Here is an 18,486-nt window from a genome sequence, read left to right as displayed (position 1 = left end):
ATCCACCAAAATGCATCTATTGGCATTTCTGCCAGTGTGGCTCTGGACAGGTGCTCCCTACCCCCGGAACACAGGGATATCTGTGCTTTCCTACCCGGCATTCTTCCACAGCCCTGCTCAGCCCTCATCTCCCTCAGTTATATTCCAATTCTCTTGTGCATGCTCCATACTTATCAATTAAGTGATCTACTTGAAAAGCAAGCCTTGACTACATTGTACTCTTTGAAAATGTCTTTTATACCTCTATTGTGCCTTTTGAAGCTTATAACTTGTGCCTGTCTCAAACAGAATAAGAAACAAACAAATTAACCAACCCCCATGAAATACTCTTCTTTATCTTGTTTCTCTATACTGGTAAAGTCCAGACTTTTTGGTACAGCATTCAATATTCTTGGCAATATCTGGCCTTTGCTTTCCTAGTGGGCCTCATACCAGCTACTCTAAAATGCCTGACGTTCCCTGAACAGCTTGTGTTTTCCTTCAGTTGTATGCCTGGAGATATACTGTCTTTTCTACCTAGAATGTTCTCTCTCCTTTTTGCTGGTAAAGTTGACTCATCTTCCAAACCTTGTTGAAACATTGCTAAGGCAATAGAGCCTGCCCAACAATTATTACTAGCACCATGCCCTTCTGGCCTTTCCCAGGACACTGGACAATCTATAGTAAATATCTTCTCTTAGAGTCCTCTAACAGCAGGGAACTGTGTCTCCTTCATCCTTAGTCCCCATTGCCACAGTGTCTGGGACAGAGCCAACTTCAGTGAGAGTTGGCTGAATGAATCAAATAATAAATGTGTACATGATAAACTCCTCCCAGGAAGTGAGTTCTACAATGGGATTAAATTATGGGTAGGCAAAAAACATATTGTCATAAAAATGCAATCCACGGAACCTTATGGTTCTGACTGAGAGGGAGTGATTGGCTTTCTTTATTCCAGATAAAGACTCCTAGTACCAAAGCCCAACTCCACATTTCTACACTGCTATGGACTAGCTGATGGAAAGTCAGATCTCTTACATTGGATCTGTTTTCTGATGTGTGGAATTTGAACTTCCTTCTTATTCTTTAATACTATGAACTAGAGCTAGATATATATAGTTTTTTTTCACATATAAAAATAATGTGCCTGATTTGGGGGTGAAAGAGAATTTGGAGGTTATAAAGGCCCACTCTCAAGTTGATATCAAAATCTTTCTTTTTCCATCCACCTTCAACCCTGACAAGTAGTTTAGCTGTTGTTGGAGCAATCCCATGTGGAGAACTCTGACTTTTCAAGGTGGCCCAATTTACATTGGTGCAGTGGACTGATAAGTCTTTTTCCCAAGTTCTGAGTTTTTCTGCCTATGATCTGCCCATATCAACAACCATTAGCCTGTTCCTGTGGTACAGAAGGAACAAAATTACAAAGAAACATTTAACCTGTGACTTGATCAACCAGGATTCGAGAGGTGATGATACGGCCATATTGCGAGAAAAGCTGCTCCAGCTCCTTCTGGGTCATGGTTTTGGGAAGGCCGCTAACATAGAGGTTAGCATCTCTTATTGAGGCTGAGCTTGGACGAGCATATGAGACCTAGGAGAAGGGAAGAGGAGTCAAATGCATTACAGGCACTCAAACACAGAGTAGAGACTGAGGTACCAGCCAAGGTGACAGCCTCTTGGTCTGCCATCACAACTTATGGTGTCAGTTTAAATCACTCAGCAGTTAAAACTTGGAGCTACTCTTGTGATAGCATAAGAACCAGGAGAATAGCAATAGAGGAACAAAAGGAGAGTTGATGATAACAAAACAAATGCACAGACAAGGGTCTCTAAGTGCAGAACAAAATAGCTACTGCACGGCAGCTGTTAAAGGCAGAACTACCCACGCATGAAGTTCTGAAGATTTACCTCCTGGATGTGGGTGTATAGATGATTTACTGTATCCAACACATAATAATCTCTGAATAAACCAAAAAGAAAATCCGTGAAATTGTGCTCTGCACATTTCTCTCCTTGCCACCCTTCTGACTCCCATTCCTTTCTTAAAAACATAAAAGTGGTCGGACTCTTTGTGAGATTTTTTTTTATGTCCTATCCTTTGTGCTGCTTCAATCTGTTCTCATAAGGTCTGTGCTCACTAAATGATAAAGTGCTGGTGATGTGGGACTGAACGCACATCTGCCTGTGAAACTGGATATCTGACCTTGTTGTCACATCAGCAAGGACCAGTTGCCTCTAACTTTGAGGCAGGGTGGGGGAAACCACCACAAACAAAATGGCAGCATGGTAGGACAGGAGGGAGAGGAAGGAGAGAGAGAGAGAGAGAGAGAGAAAGACAGAGAAAGAAAGAGACAGAGAGACAGAGAAAGAGAGAGAGATAAAGAGAGAGAGAGAAAGAGAGAGAGAGAGAAAGAGAGAGAGAGAGAGAGAGAGAGAGAGAGCCTCACCGGTGGCTATAATAAGTTCGACTTTGCAAATTTGTCCTCTCAGATCTCTCAACTGCTTTTTTTTCTCCCCAAAAAGCTAACACAGAAGTGTAAACAGATCTGAAATTCCATCTGCAAGAAGCCAAATCTTCAGCAGTACACATAAGCAAAGCAAACCCCAGCAGTCATTAATTTTAGACTTTCGTTTACTTATTTATTTATTTTTTAAAAGAAAACAACATCAGACATTTGAAATATAATTTACAGCTAGTCTAACAAAAGCCCTTTCCTGCTAAAGCTATTTCTGGGGTAGTTATGGCTCAGAATAGATGATGAAAACAGTCATTTCAGAGTGCATCTGACAATGTTGGACAGGAAGGGACCTATATTCCTTACCATTTGCAGTGGTGGGTTTTTTAATCTACATAACTGGTTTACAAGACCTGGTAAGACTGTGAGAGGAGGAAGGGAGAGGGAAAGTGGGAGATGGCAGCAAGGAGGTAGAGAAGGAAGGATGGGGGGGGGAGACAGAGAATGAGAGAGACAGAGAAAGAATGCATGCATAAAAGCATGTGCCAGTGAAATGGGATCTTTGATGTTAAGAACTAAACCTTCAGCAACAACATGGCTCTTGCTTCTGTGACCTTCAGAGAGAGAAAGAGAGAGAAAGAAAGAGAATGGGTATAGTTAGCAAAAAGGATGAAGGATGAGCAGGCTCCTCACTCATGGCACATTCTTCCTTTCTGTAACAGAACGCCAGGTCCCTTTATGAGTTCCACACCTAAAAATAGATGTTGACTCAACAGAAAATGATGTGAATGACTAATCTGCCTCCCTGGCCTCCTCCTGCTGATGGATCAAGGCAGCTGCCTACAGTGTCTACATCTTCTAGAAACCCATGGGCAGTCTGGGAGTTCTCTTCTCCCAAACACATGACACAGAAGCAGAGGAGCCTTTTTCATAGAAGATCTCTGTGTGTGCATTTGGGGTCAGAGGCCTGAAGGATCAAGAACCCCATAGGACTGTCTGGGAAGGACTTTACTGCATGGAAGATTTTTTTTAACAAATGTTTCTTTCTAATGAACTGACCATTACATTTCCAAAGTTCTGAAATGGACAACAGACCAAGAAAGACATTCTTTAGGCTTCTGCTTGAAGCCAACAGTTTCAGCAAACTGCTGGCCTTGATTCAGGACCAAGCATGGAAGACTCTTCTACCTAGTTTCTCTAAAGGACAAAAAGTATTTCAGGTTATAACCTAGCAGAAATATTTATCAGGCAGGAGGAAGGAAGGAGTGGTCATGAGATGGAAATACAGTGACAGAGCCACAGTAACAAGGATCATTTATCTGTATGCTGTCAATTACTATTTGAATGACATTTCTTCCTCCCTCCAAATACAAATTCTGACCTATATGTCTTTGCACAGAGGATTTTTCTTCCATCTACTTCTTCAGATCCAAATCTTCCTCCTATAAAAGAACTCAGCTCAAATATCACCCTCTCTTGACAGAATAATCTAGTTGAATTTCCTCCTCCTAATAATAATAAGCTCAATGAACCATGGTGCTTAACCCATTCTGCCCTCAACTCACCACCTCTCTAACTAGTTTGATGATCTTCTTGAGGCTGAGGTTATGTGTATGTGTGTTATTCATCTTTGTAATTCTAACTCCCAGCACAAAGTCTGAGACCTGCTGTGTGTTCAACGCCTACTGAGAAAAATGAACACTCAGCTCATGATGAATGATGTTGACATTAATGACTCTTTAGAATTAACTGTATAACTTTGTTTCTCCATTAAGGTAGATTACTGAGAGGCACACACCTAGAATCATAGCTGTGTCTTCCCACTAAGCTAAGACATAAGGGAAAGATTTTGTATTCTCCAGTGTCTGGAGTTATAAAGACTGAAAAAAAAAGTTGTTCTAGGATTAAATATCACCTTTCTCAGCAGATATTTATGGAGGATCTAGGAATCAGTCACAGTACTGTGTGCTGGGGTGGCTTTTTTTTTCTTCTAAAGGACCTCTAAGTCCAAGGAAGACAACAGAGAGGTCACAGTAGATACACAACAAATATGGGTTGAGTGGAAGAATGGATAGGTAAGCATACATACCACAAAGTCACATGATGTGTGTAGTACCAGGGCTATGATGAACATGACTCAAGAAGATGGATAAATGAGGGGTTAAAAGAGCCAGAAAGGTGGTACAACAGGTGATAATGGCACTCGGGAATAGTGGCCTGGAAATAGTTTGGTTATGTTGAGAGAACAAATGAGGTGACAGAGATTAAGGACTTATGAAAACACTTGGAACTGGCGTTTATGACTATCCAATAAATGCGCCACACATAATAGTGACCTCAATTCTCACAATTTCTGGGCAGCTAGACCCTCTCTACACCCCAGCTATCAGACAGCACTGGACAGAGAAAAGGAGCTGATGCCGGACAAAACCCAGACCATTTCCCCATAGTGATTCTGACAGAGGCAGAATATCAGCCAGAGAGAATGAATGCAGCAGATTCTGAGCGATAGACTCTAGCCACAGGGAAGCAACAAATCCCCAAGATAAACAGCACCTTGATCATTTTATCTCAAGCCTAAGTCCTGCTTAGTTTTTCTCTTCTATTTGGAGCCTTAAGTCAGTCTTCTTTTAGTCCCCATGTATAAGAAACCTGTAAGGGTAGGAAAGGGCAAAAAAATGATAGGGAAAGGATTATTCCACACTTAATATCCAACTTCTCATTAAATGCTTTCAAGTTTCTGCATACCTTGTTAAATTCCAATGGAAGGACAGGTATCAGGCCCTTTGGTAGACTGAACCTTTCTTTTTTTTCTTTTCCTAAAACATGGATGACTTTAATCTTTAGCAGAGGGTCTAGCATTGCTGGCATGTTAACTCTCCTGAGCCAGTGGCCTAGAGCCTAAGGCTATCTCTATACCCAGTGCCTTGGAGAATTCCCCTGGCCTTCGACCATCAGGATCCTGCTTGATTCATTCACCTACAATTTCTGAGATGAGATTGGCATTTCTAGGCCAGTACAGATATTTCTCTGGAGCTCAGGAAGAGCTAGAAGCGAAGAAATCATCCCTGTCTGGGTAAAGGTGGCCCAAAGGCAGGTGACTCTACTTGTTTTACAGATGATTTTGAAAGAAGATTTCCAGCCCTACCAAACTTTTCAACTCTCCTGCTCTGTCATCTTCCAGTCCTTCCCATGATCTGTAAGAGTGACACTGTAGCAACAACCTTATAAGACTCAAAGGGTGAGTGGGATCCAGTACTCAAAAGCCATGTGACCTTGAGTAACTGATTTGATCTTGACAAATCTCATTTTCCTTACTGATAAGAGGGAGAGCAGTTCTCCACTGATGGTTTTTAAAGGAGACAAAGAATTGAGAAAATATACTTGATGTGTCTGTGCCTATCTATAATCTAGTAAACTCTTTAGTAAATATTATTATGTGATGATTCATACAGGCTTTTGGGGGCCAGCCTGAGACTCAAGACCTCAATGAGACATGCCCTCTAATTTTACCCAACAAGCAAATGCTATCAGTGAGTGTCTGTAAAGGAGCAGTCCTTTGCTACTCTGGTGAGGTCTGGACTATATATATATACACTTTACTGTGTTAATGTACAACAAGTGGCAGAAAACCAGCTTTGAGTGAAAAAGCCAAGTGAAAGTACAAAGCTCTGAGTTCAAGTCCCAGTACTGACACAAAAACCAAACCAAAACAAAAAAGTGATTTCTAAACCCTTCTCTCAGCAATTCTGATAAATTACAGGTGAGGGAGAAGGAGCTGGGCTGGGTCCTGTCTCTTCCCACACAACGTAGGTTCCTTTACCCATTAACGGCCAAGGCTTGGTCTAGACATGGTGGTTAGGAACAGTATAGTTGGATATAGAATTACCCAGTGATACTTTTCATCCAGTGTCTGATGACCATAATTGAGAGTCAGAAGAGGGAATGGAAAACATGATAAAGGCATGATCTTGGGGCAATGAGCAGGATAAATTGAGAAGAAAAAGCTTGATTTTCAGTCCTGGAAAGGTACTTCTCTAGGAAACCACTGGCATTAGATGAGCGTTCAGATACTGGGAATGTCTCTGTCTCAAGGACCCCACAGTCTCCTGAGGAAGATAAGCAAACAAATGAGAAGTACAGTACTGTTGACAAAGGTGGGGTGGTGGTGGGGTGGTGGGGTGAAAGGGTAGAGGGATGGAAGAGTAGAGAACTCTTTCCCACAAGGAGGGAGTCTCTGGAGTAACAATGTAGGCTTTCCCCCTCTGGTTCTTTATCCACTCTTCTCTGGGAGAGGTGGAGTAACCAATGTGAAAATCTCAATACAGGAAATAGACAGGTGAGGTTCAGATACTGACTGCTCCTCTATGCTGGGGGCCATATGCCAGTCAGAAGCTCATACATCCCGGCTCTAAGTTCTGTGAGGGACATCTCCACTCTCATTTGGAGTCATGAGCACCTGTCATAGGCTGTGTCAGTCTGTCAAAGTGTGACAGTGTTAGGAGACCTGTGCAATTCATCTAGGGCTTCAAAAATTAAGAAAGATAAATATAGAATTCCACACTTGATTTTGGTCTTACTTCTTGATTGGTTTAGAGCTTGGACGTGGAAAAACAGTGTTGTATTTTGTTAAATCCTTTTGGATGACAATAATAGCATGACCTCTTCAGTGATCTAAGCACTACATTCATGAAGCTGTCAGTGGCTACCACCACCATTCATAGTAACTGGAGCTAAAGGCAACAGATATGACACAGATGATTGGTGCTGGAAGTGGCCTCCAAGGTTCAGAGTAGCATCCAAGACTGCTAGCCTGTCTACAGGGACAGGAAGCTCACTACCGCGTGAGGCATCCTGGCTGTCAGAGCGTTGGCAAGCTCTTCCTTTTACATCTCAGGAGCATCTGTCCTCATCACCCTTTATCTTGTGCATCTCTTTGACAGGTGCTAGTTAGAGTATCAGGTAACTGGAATTTGAAACAGGCCACTTTAAAGCAGTTCCTGTTTATGCTGTTTTAACTGAAATTGAGATCGTGTTCCAGAATAGGAAAGGATATAGAGGTTAAAAGCAAGATTTGGGGGCTTGGAGAGATGGGGACATAGATACCGGCTACTTTCTAGGCATGTGACCTTAGCTCGGGTCAGTCACCTTTTCAGAGCTGTGTCATTTGAATAATACAGTTGAGTAGCTCTCCAAAAGGGTTGCTTACATGTTGTTTACAATTCCTAAACATGATGCCTGGCACAAGGTAAGTGCTCAATAAAAAGTGGTGTTGACATGACTCCTATGTAATCAAGCAGTGGGAGATGGATGCAGCGATGAATACAACAATCCTCACACGTAAGACTATTTGTCTAGCAGAGGAGACACACACAAACCCATCATTTCTGAAGCTCAGAAATTCCCCAGTCTGTTCTAACACCCTATTCTCTGAGTGAATACAAACTCCCCAGAGCACGCAGTTCCCCAAGGACCAGTCATGCTAAAGAGACTAGGAGAGTGGCAGCAGTGGAAATCAGACTCTGATGCTGCCAGGGTTTCTAAGAGCAAGCCCTCCCAAGAACCTGCGATCCCACCTCTGGGAACAGAGGGAGCAGAAAGAAGCCAGCTGGCTCCTGGAAATAACAGCTTTGATGGTGAAGATTGGTTTACCTCTGTGCCGGCGGCTGCAGCCCTACCCACAGGCAGGACAGGTGCCTGCTTTTGTAGCCCTGCTCTTTATATACCCACCCACCTGCTGTCTGATACCTGTGATTCTAAAGGAATATAAGGGGGAAAACCTGAGGGTAATATTTTCAATTGTGCCACATTTTCCTGTTTGGAATTCTCCAATTGTTTGTTAACATCTTGACATGGAAATTCAACCCCCTTACCTGAGCATTCAGAGCCCTTTGTTACTCGGATTGGATCAACCTCTTACCTCTTGCTAACCCAGCATGCCCCTAGACTAAAATCCAAACACACTTTCCTTAACGTGTACTCAAAACTTCTACTTCCAGGCCTCTGGACGTGCTCTTGGTTTATCATTATGACAAAATGAGTCTCTGCCAATCTTTCTAGGACCAGTCACCTCCTCCATGAGACTCAAGCATAAATGACTGCTCTCTCCTTGGGCTCTGCAGAAGATAGGTGTCATAATGGAAGCAATTCTCCCAACCTGTCTCCTCCTCACAGTCATCTACCCAAATACCTTCCCTGTCCTATTAGGCTGCACAGTGGCGGTTTCTGTACACCCACTCCGGCATCTAGTTTCAAACCCTTACTAGGCCAGGAGCTTTGAAATGCTCTCTGAATTAAAATAAAATATGTATTTATTCAGTAGATTTTAGTTTCCTTCCTAAGAGCTCACTCTGATGTGGAGAAGGAGCTAGAAGGAACCATGGAGATAGAGAATATCTGAGTATCATAGGTGTATCTGGCACCTAGTAAGCCTGGCAGGAACTTTTTGTTCCTCCCCATTCACAATACCAGGCACAGGGCTGTGCTGAGGTGTATGTGTGGTAGGCCTCCTCTTCCCTTTTTCTATGCACTCAGTGTAAGAACAGGAGTCCAGGTGCTATTTTTTTAAGAAGAAAAAAAAGCTTTTTTAAAAAAATAAATGATCTTGTTTTTGCTTTGGGTTTTCTTTCTTTTAGAGAGGGCATGTGGACACTGAAAGGGAGGGAAGAAGGGTGAACAAATGCAATTATGATATTCAGGATATATTATTGGAAAATGACCTATGTAACTTGTGAGCAGGGATGTCAGGGGAAAACTAGAGAAAAGCAAAGGGAAGGGGTGACATTGTCCAAAAAATATATTCATTACTTGGCTTATGAAATGATAACCTCTCTCTATAAAACCCTAATAATAATGGTAAAGTTATATTAAAGAACAAATTATCAAAGGATCTTACTTAGTATGAGGTTCTCATTGTCTGACTAATGAACCCCAAATGAGAAGGTATGTTAAAGGTTTCATGTTCAGGTTACAGGAAGAGCTAGTCTCAGACACAAAGCTCTAGACTCAGTCTCATAAATTCAATTTCTTTGTCAAAGGCTTGTAAGAGCACTCTAGCCACCTGCAAGCTCCATAGTACATAACAGCATGCAGAGTTCTTTATACATGTGTCTGGGTGTTAGGAGGATCTACTTGTTGTTTACCTTTGTGTGCATGTCTCTGAAACACGAAAGTCCTCTCTCCTCGTGATTTTTCACCTTAAGGGAATCGTTACTTGTGTTCATCCTGGGGAGTACTTCTTGAACATTCCCAATACACCATGATTGCTTGCCTAGGAAGAAGTTTTTGTTCCATTTTCTAGATGGCAGATTCAGGCCAGGGAGATCAAGTACATATCCTAAGAGTTCATCTTGGATCTGCCTCAAAGCTGGGGGCTCTTTCCACTATGCCACAGTAACATGGACAGGGAAATAAAAGCCATGTTCTTGGCACAAACTGTTACTTTTCCTGGAAAGGTACCCAGTTGGAATGATCATGCCATAATGTTTTAGTAGACTCTGAGGGCTAGAAAGAAGCGTTCTGCTGATGAGGAGCTATATCCAGAGAAGTGAAGTTGCTCGAGGTAGTAGTAGTGTTTGACAGAGCTGGGACTTGGCAATCCATCTTAACTCGGGGCTCCTTTGAGTGGATTAAGGGGTGGAAGAAAAGAGAAGTGTAAATCCTCTATGGTTATAGCTGGTGTTAGATGGATCAGCTATACTTCCCTGAGACTACCTGATCACCACAGAGAATAGATTCCTTAATCCTTAGGGCTTCATTAGCTACAGGAGTGGCTATTGATGACTCAAAACATGCCTAGGAACTGAACTTTCATCTAATTTTAAGTAACTTAAGTTAATACGGATAACTACATGTCTACTACACTGACATTAACAACTCCAAACCTAAGAAGACCACAGCTGTAGCCTCTTAGAGCTAGAAAATACATTTAGGATCACTTAGAAATCATTCCAAGACAGGCTTTCCCTCTACATCATTCCCATTTAAGTGGTTCTGATGATGAGGAGAGTCATTGCCATTCAAGGCAAGTATTGGACTCTGACAGCCACAAAAGTTTTCCTTTTAGATTCCTGAAATATAGGATCAAGTTAATGCTTTAGGATCTCTGCAGAATTTTCTTTCCAAGAGAATGCAAAAGCAACAATCACTGGCCATCTTTGTCACTTTGCCTCAACCAGGTCTTTTAATCACAAAAAATTATATTAAGTGAAGTAAGCCAGGCCCAAAGAAACATAGGTCCCATGGTTTCCCTTATCTGCAATAACTAGCATATGTCTGAGACAAGCAGAAAAGGTCAGATAAGTTGATGTTAGGCAAAATGAACCCCAAGATAAGGGCTCAGGTGGTTTTTCTTTCTTGCTATTGTTTCTAACATATTTATAAGGTGATTTTTTTTGTTGCTTTGCATGTCCCTCCCCCACAGTATAACCTCTGTTTTCACTATATTTGATGTTGGTATAATTTGGGGAGAGGAAGAAAACAAATTGTTTAAATAGGGATACAGGTGGACCCATTGCAACAATGAAATGTACAAGATGCTATGTTGAAAAATGAACTTTACAACTTTGGTGGGGGTGGGGAGTGTAGTCGTGGAGATGGGAGGGCAGGATGCTAAGAGAAAAACAAAGGAGGAGGCAACAATGCTTGATAAAAAATGTACTTATTACCTTGCTCATGTAATTGTAACCCCTCGGTATGGTATTTTCACAATTAAAAAATTAATTAAAAAAAAGCTGAGAGATGGAACACAAGATATCAGGCTAACCACTCTGGACAAGATAGGGTCACTACTGCCAATGATCAGTGATTGTAACCCTCATGTAACTAAGGGTGATTTTTTGAGGTGTTCACACACTATTGGCTTCTTTTATGCTTGTAGATAACTAACTCTCCTGGATCCCATTCCATGTACTTACCCAAATCCCGTGTTCTCTTAACCTGTACCGGTCCAGTTTGGTAATGTAGACCACAGAACACTGAGAATGACCTTTAAGGGACTGGGGTCATATCAGCTTCACCAGGGAACTGTATATCTACCTCTCCAAGGCCTATCCCAGTACATATGTAAAAGGAAGTTAACAGGGCACTGAGAAGCACAGTGTGCCACAAATAAAGAGAGGGCAGCTGGCACAACTGGGGTGGACATGTATTGAGTGTTTGAGTGCCTTGTCAATGCCCACCCCCGCTCCTTGGGGATTCAGTGGCTAAGCTGCCACTGCTGACCTTGCGAGGGAAGGCCTCCTGAACTAGTTTCTGATTATAGCTAAAATGGGGGTGGGGAGGGGAGAAAAGACCTTTTTTATTATTAATGAGACTGAGGGAGGCAGGCCATTATTTCTGGGTGGGGGTGATATCTGTCAGCAAAAAGTGATCTGCTAACTCTTCTGGAAACATTAAGAGCTGTGATAGGAGAAATATAATTGCTTATGCCGAGTGCAGAGAAAAGATGCCTCAGCAGAATGGAGGCCTTTCGTCAAGGCAGGTGGATGGTGGAGAAGCAGGGGAGGGAGGAAGTTGGGCTGATGACCCCGACAAGAGAAAGAAACAGGAGGGGCAAGTTGGAACCTGCGAAGTTCAAGTGTGGAGAGGTTCCCCCAAGGGAGACACGATTAGTGCTATTAGAAGAAGAAAGTGAAAATGGAGAAATGGTTAAGCAGTAGCATCACAGGGACTGCTCAGCTGAGTCTCCTTTCCCAAGAAGGGAGGAGGGTTTTCTTTCTAAAAAGACTTCCCGCACTCACCTTTCCCTTCACTACTCCCCTTCACTACTCGCATTCCCTAGAGAGCTGGGCTACTGCCTCACAATAAGGCATTGTTTTAACTCTCCTACCCCATGGCCAGAGTCCCAACTCTTGGGACTCACTCAGAGGCAGTCCCCTTTCCCCCACTTTATCTAAAATCATAGTCCTGAAATCAGTCACGTCCCAGTTTGCACAAAAGCTGTTTTACATCACCATATTCTTATCATTTGAATGATAGGTTCATCCAAGTATTAGAAGAAAGTCACAAAATTATTTGTAAATGCGATGCAATGAGAAAAGGAAAGAAAACATGTCTCACAACTAGATGCATGCTAACAGTATTGGGCTGGGAATGGCGGATAGGCCTTTATGATAGGAATTTATGCATTCCAAATCATTTAGAAATAAGCATGCAGTGCTTTTAAAATGGAGTGGAAAAGCTCTTAATAGAGTTGATGAAAACCAACATCTGAGGCTGACAAAACCGACCACAGCAGTCTGCAATCTGCCGCTCTCACTGCCAAACACCCCACATGGCATGCCACAGCCAGATGAACCTTCTTGGAACTTCACCCTGACCAGATCTCTCTCCCACTCACATTTCACACAGCTCCCTCTCTCCCATCCAATGGGAACCTTGGCAGCCCCACGATGCTCCTCCCCCAATCACAGTACATCACTTATTCCTTTACAAGTATGTGTTCCCTTCCACCTTCCCAAGGAGAGAGCTTCCAAAGACAAAGCAAGCTGTGAGCACTTCCACAGGCCTGCTCCTCACACCTAGGTTGGAACTCAAGTAGGTGTCCATCACTCAGATATAACCAAGGCCTCAAATTCCTTTTGGACCTTTTTCATGGAAGATTCTCAAGGTAACTTGATCTCAATCCAGCCAAAACTTTGGTAAGCATATACTCTTTTTTTTGAAAGTACTATAAGATCATCACATTTTTTTCTTTTGTTCTCTTCACTGTAGTTTTCTACTACATAGCCTAGCTTGACCTCAGCCTCTAAGTGCTAGGGTTACAGGTATGTCACCAGGCCCAGCCCAAGGTGTTTTTTTTTTTCCTTTTCCTTAATTAATGTGACAAAGAGTGGAACCAAAGAAAACTGGATTTAGTTGAGTGCTTCTAAGCAGGAGGCTAATGTCACTGTAAACTTTGAAATTGTTCTTGTAGAGCCTAGATGAGGGTCAGCACTGGGGAATCAAGGAACTCCAGAGAACCATTTTCCAGAAACATAGCCTTTTAACCCAGTGCATCCCCAAATTGAAAGTGATTCTTGTTGGATACAACTGGAGAAAAGTAGGAGCTTACAAACAGGTCCCCCAAGTCCTTAATGGGGCAAATCATGTTTGCATGGCTTAGGGTTCAAACATTGGGAAGTGACCTAGTTTCCCAAATGAGACTCCAGTCTGCTCTAGGCTCATGACCCATAATTTATGGCATCCTGACACACATGGATGGGAGCATTTCCAGAGCACTACCATCTCTGGTTCACCTAAATCCTAGGACTTAGCACAGAGACTAGAAAGCAAGAGTCAAAGAAGAAATTATTTAGCTGGGCACCAGTGATTCATTCTTATAATCCTAGCTACTCAGGAGGTTCAAAGGCAGCCTGGGCAGGAAAAATCCATGAGTCTCTTATCTCTGATGAACAGAAAAAGCCAGAAATAGAGCTGTGGCTCAAGTGGTAGGGCAGTAGCCTTGAACAAAACAAGCTCAGGGACAGAGCTTAGACCCTGAGTTCAAGCCCCAGAACTGGCACGAAGTAGGAGGAGAAGGAGGAGGAGGAGGAGAAGGAAGAGGAGGAGGAGGAGGAGGAGGAGGAGGAGGAAGAGGAGGAAGAGGAGGAGGAGGAAGTAACTATTTGAAGTCAGATATGTCTCCAAGTTAATAGAAGAAACTTTGAACTATAAGTCTGTTTACTGAAGAACCCAGAGAAGCCATGGTATATATTTTCTTTTTGTTTTTTAATATGTCCTTCTCATGCCAGGGAGTATAACCCTTGTGGATGTAAAGGTCTCTCTTCCCATCTACTCCCCTGGCCCCCATCCTGGCTAATCCTCAGAATGTGGGTTTTGTGGAGCTAACTGGCAGTGTGACCTTCTAACACTTAGAAGTGTTGACAGAGTTATTTTACTAATTATGTGATCCTAGGCATACGTCGCTTAACTACTTTGGGACTTAGTTTCCTCATTAGCATAAGGAACTAAGAACACCTTCTTATAAGTCTCCTTTAAGAAACAGAGCTTTAAAAAAACACAATTCATGCAAAAAAAAAAAAACCACCCTGAAAAGGGAATATAGCTGATATCTGTAAAGTACTTAGCTCCAGGGAGCTTTCTTTGCCACAAGTCTGGCTCTGCCCTTTTCGTGCCCTCAGCATTCACATATACTCACTTTACATCCTCCCTAATAAAGAGGAAATGGATTTTTGTTGATAAGAAGGCATCTGTTTTGGACACCTCCTTCTAGGGGTTGGGTAACAAGCCATTCACTAATTGGCAAAACAATGTTTACATATTTAAATTTGAGTTCAGAGGTTTCAAGTTGGCTACTCAGAGCTCAACTGATTAAGTTCTGTTTCGTTTTCTTTGTAATACTTAATTTTTTATTTTTTGGGGTTCGGTCGTGGGGCCTGAACTCTGGGCCTGGGCGCCATCCCTCAGCTCTTCAGCTCAAGGCGAGCACTCTACCACTTGAGCCACAGTGCCACTTCCGGCTTTTTTTCCCCCTGCTTATGTGGTGCTGAGGAATCGAACCCAGGGCCTCATGCATGCAAGGCAAGCGCTCTACCACTGAGCCACCTTCCCAGCCCTACTTAATTTTTTAAAGTTAGTTTTTAGCCTTTAGAAATTGGGAGATTTGACATGAAAAAAAAATCTAAATTCCTGGATACTACTGGTTCACATCCATAATCCCAGCTACTTAGGATGCTGAAATCTGAGAACTGAGCTAGCTGGGCAGACAAATCCTTGAGAGACTTAAATAAACAGCAAGAAGCCAAAAGTAGAGGTGTGGCTCAAGGGTAGAATGCCAGCCCTGAGTGAAAAAGCCTGTCAAGAGTGTGAGGCCTTGGGCTGGGAATGTGGCTCAATGGTAGAGTGCTTGCTTAGTGTGCATGAAGCCCTAGGTTCGATTCCTCAGTACCACATAAACAGAAAAAGCCAGAAGTAGCACTATGGCTCAAGTGGTAGAGTGCTATCCTTGAGCAAAAGAAACTCAGGGATAGTGCCCAGGCCAAGTTCATGCCCCAGGACTGGCAAAAAAAAAAAAAAAAGAGTGATGTTAGGCCTTGAGTTCAAGCCCTAGCACTGACACACACAAAAAACAAACTAAAGGGAATTTTTTTTTCTTTTAGAGATTACAGTCCCTGGCCCCTCTCCTTTTCAGAACTAGGGTTTGAACTCAGGGCTTCGTACTTTTAGGCAGACATTCTGCTACTTGAGCCATGCCTCTAGCTTTCTTTGCTCTGATTATTTTTAAGATAAAGTCTTGATTTTTATCTAGCTGACCTAGACTATACTCCCTCCTGAATATTTGGGATGACAGGTGTGTACCTTCATACTCAGCTTTTTCTTTTGAGATGATTTAAGGCTTTTTTTGGCAGGGAGGGGGGCTAGGCTGGCCTAGAAATGGCCTTCATTTTTAGCTTCTCTAGTAGCTGGGATTATAAGCATGAGCCATATCATCTAGTTAAACAACTAGAAGATACAGCAAGAGTCTGAATTGAAACAATCTTCATCCTCCTCCTTACTATCCTCCCTCATCAACAGCAGCTAAGGTAAAGAAGTGGCAGTCTTTACCCACTACTCACTCTAGTTACCAGCTCATCTTCAGGACTTTCCAGAGCCAACCCTGAATGGGCCATTAGTCACCATCCTTCAACTGTTCAAGCATTTGCTCCTGATTTGCCTGCATTTATTGTGTACTTCATACATGGTGTATTTTGTAGGGAGCATTGCAGAAATGCCACAACAATGTGAAAAGGAGGGTCAAACTGACCAATGTTTGCAAATATGTACTAGATGGTTCCAGAGAGATCTCTGTAATGGCATGCTTTCAAAGAAGATATTTGTTTCCCCCTGCCTCAGATCGGCAAGTTAGCTATTCCTCTATGGGAGTCAAAGCAAAGAGATAAATCTCATGTCACCTATCAAAGCAAACAGAAGCGGGAGAAGTAAACAGTGGCCTGAAAGGCAAAAAAGCAATTTTAAGAAATTAATAAATGATGAGACTATTAACAGCACAAGAAAGAGGTTTGCTTCCCCCCCTCTTCCTTTTAATATGATTTTTACCTTAAACACTGTGTCCCTTTAGGAAAGGGAAGAAAAGTTAATAAAGGAACCTATCACTCAAACTTAATTTTTAGTATGGCAAATAAACTGCTTTAATGAAAGGGCTGAAATCCCCAGGTTTGCACATTAAATTTTCATTCGTAGTAGAGAATGGAAATTATTGATTCAGCCGTGGCATCATGCATTTTGAATACTACAGCCATTTCTGCTGGGTGCAAATGTGTTGGCAGCATCTCAAGGCAGGGGTGTGTGTGTGTGGGGAGGATAGGGGAGCCCTGGCCCAGGGTGGGTGGGAGAGTGGAGAAAGGGATATAGATAAGAGAAGGAGGCAGACTGGCTCTTCAGAGACCAAAAATAATCAATGCTCCTGTCTCTAAGATCCACTTAGATAAAGCATCTGACAGTATGATGGGCAAACGGGGAACATTCTGAGACCAGGAAAAATCAGGTCCAGTCAGTCTTCAGGGAAACCCTTGGGGAGGGGGCCTTAGGGAATTTTTTTTTTAAAGTAGGCAGAATTGATGGCTGATTTATCTCAAGACCTTGAAGAAGAGTTTGGGTTTCAAGAATACTATAGTAGAAGAAAAGTACCCTTTCTTAGTTCAAGGTTAAAGTGTCCATCAAGAGAAGAATAAACATCTGACATTCTAATGTCGAACTGGCTCACATAGGAAATCAATCAAACGCACAACTGCAGCTCTCAACCTGGAGTGGCCTCATCAAAGAGTCAGGTGACCCAAATGTACTTTCTTTACTTAAAGCATGAAAATAGGTACATTTGTCCTTAGAAAGAAATTAATCTTCCTGCCTCTCAGAGGACTACCCCATAATTAAACAGCTCTTGATTATTTCCCCCTTAGAGAATTCACAGGAGCTGACTCACAGCTTAGACTGAGGCAGCCTGAATCAGCCCATTTTTGGGGTCTTTGTATATCACCTGAGCTTCTACAGTAGAAGCTCAGGAAAGGCAATCATCTTTAGAAATAAGCTAAACTCAACTGAAGTAAAGCTGCTTAAAAAAGAAAGGAAGATAATCACATCATATATTCAAAAAAAAACGGAGAGAAAGGTTTAGTTTTGTTGTTGTTTTTGTTTTCATTTCCTTCTAGCTAAGATTATCTTATGCCCGGCAGTCTTTTCTGTCAGCCTGGATGTTGGAAAAGTAGCTTTGCTGGACTAAAAAGTTCTGGTTTTTATATTCTCAGATGCTGAGCATTGGTGCCATCTATAGATTTCCATTCTGGGAGAGGTTTCTCTTTTGTCCTACTTTGCGTCAGACCTGCTGTCGTGAGGATAAGAGCGCCCAGGAGACACTTCCCTGTGGTTTAATAGGCTATGAAGGATGGGACTCATTAATCTGCTGGCAGCTGCCCCTAAACAGGATTCTGCCTGGAGGTGGGGGAAGAAAAGGAAGGGAAGCCAGGGTAAGGGCAGCTCCATCCAAGAGACTACCGTATTTGCCTAAGGGGGCCTGAAGCAAGTAGTACCTTCTCCTGAAGGAACCACCTACGTGGTCTGAACAGAGGGTGACAATCCAGCCACAGAAACCACAGGCCTGGGGTGGCTGTTTTTGACTTTTAATCATTATTCCTGGGATCTCTGCCTGCCTAGCTATTTTTCAAATTGTTAGAATATTATTTCTGTTGTTCCTTCACTATACTCATAAATTTTATTGTCCCTGTTCCTATTACATTAGTGTGTTTATTTATAATTGGTTTTATCTTTCTAGTTCTCTTCTAGGAAGCTCCTAACTACCATTAGGAAAAGCCAAAGCTGCTCAGCCTGGTACTTCAGGTCTCTTGGATTGGCACTGTTCATCTCACTGTCTCATCACCAGTCATCCAAACTTAGGTCACACTATTCGTACATGGAGTCACTTTCCTCTTCCCTTGGCTTACTTCTGGCCACTTTTGCAGGATCAAGATGACAGGCCCTCTTTGTGGGGACTTGATTCTCAGATACTATGTCTACCTTCTATGTTGGCTACTGGTCCCTTCCCTCTAGCCTTTCT

The 18,486-nt window shown here is 42.5% G+C and overlaps 1 protein-coding gene across 7 annotated transcripts in view; it reads right to left on the bottom strand.

The window, feature by feature from the left end:
• Positions 1 to 18,486, bottom strand: part of Elavl4 (ELAV like neuron-specific RNA binding protein 4) — a 97,303-nt gene that overhangs the window by 8,065 nt on the left and 70,752 nt on the right. For all 7 annotated transcript variants that reach the window (XM_013016823.1, XM_013016819.1, XM_013016824.1 and 4 more), the window contains exon 4: positions 1,420 to 1,573. In XM_013016823.1, coding sequence (XP_012872277.1) covers positions 1,420 to 1,573 — 154 coding nt within the window. The remainder of the gene's footprint in view (positions 1 to 1,419; positions 1,574 to 18,486) is intronic.

The sequence above is a fragment of the Dipodomys ordii genome, unplaced genomic scaffold (assembly GCF_000151885.1).
Source record: "Dipodomys ordii isolate 6190 unplaced genomic scaffold, Dord_2.0 Scaffold33, whole genome shotgun sequence".
In the NCBI taxonomy this organism is placed as follows: Eukaryota; Metazoa; Chordata; class Mammalia; order Rodentia; family Heteromyidae; genus Dipodomys; species Dipodomys ordii.
This window is presented reverse-complemented; position numbering and strand designations above follow the sequence as displayed.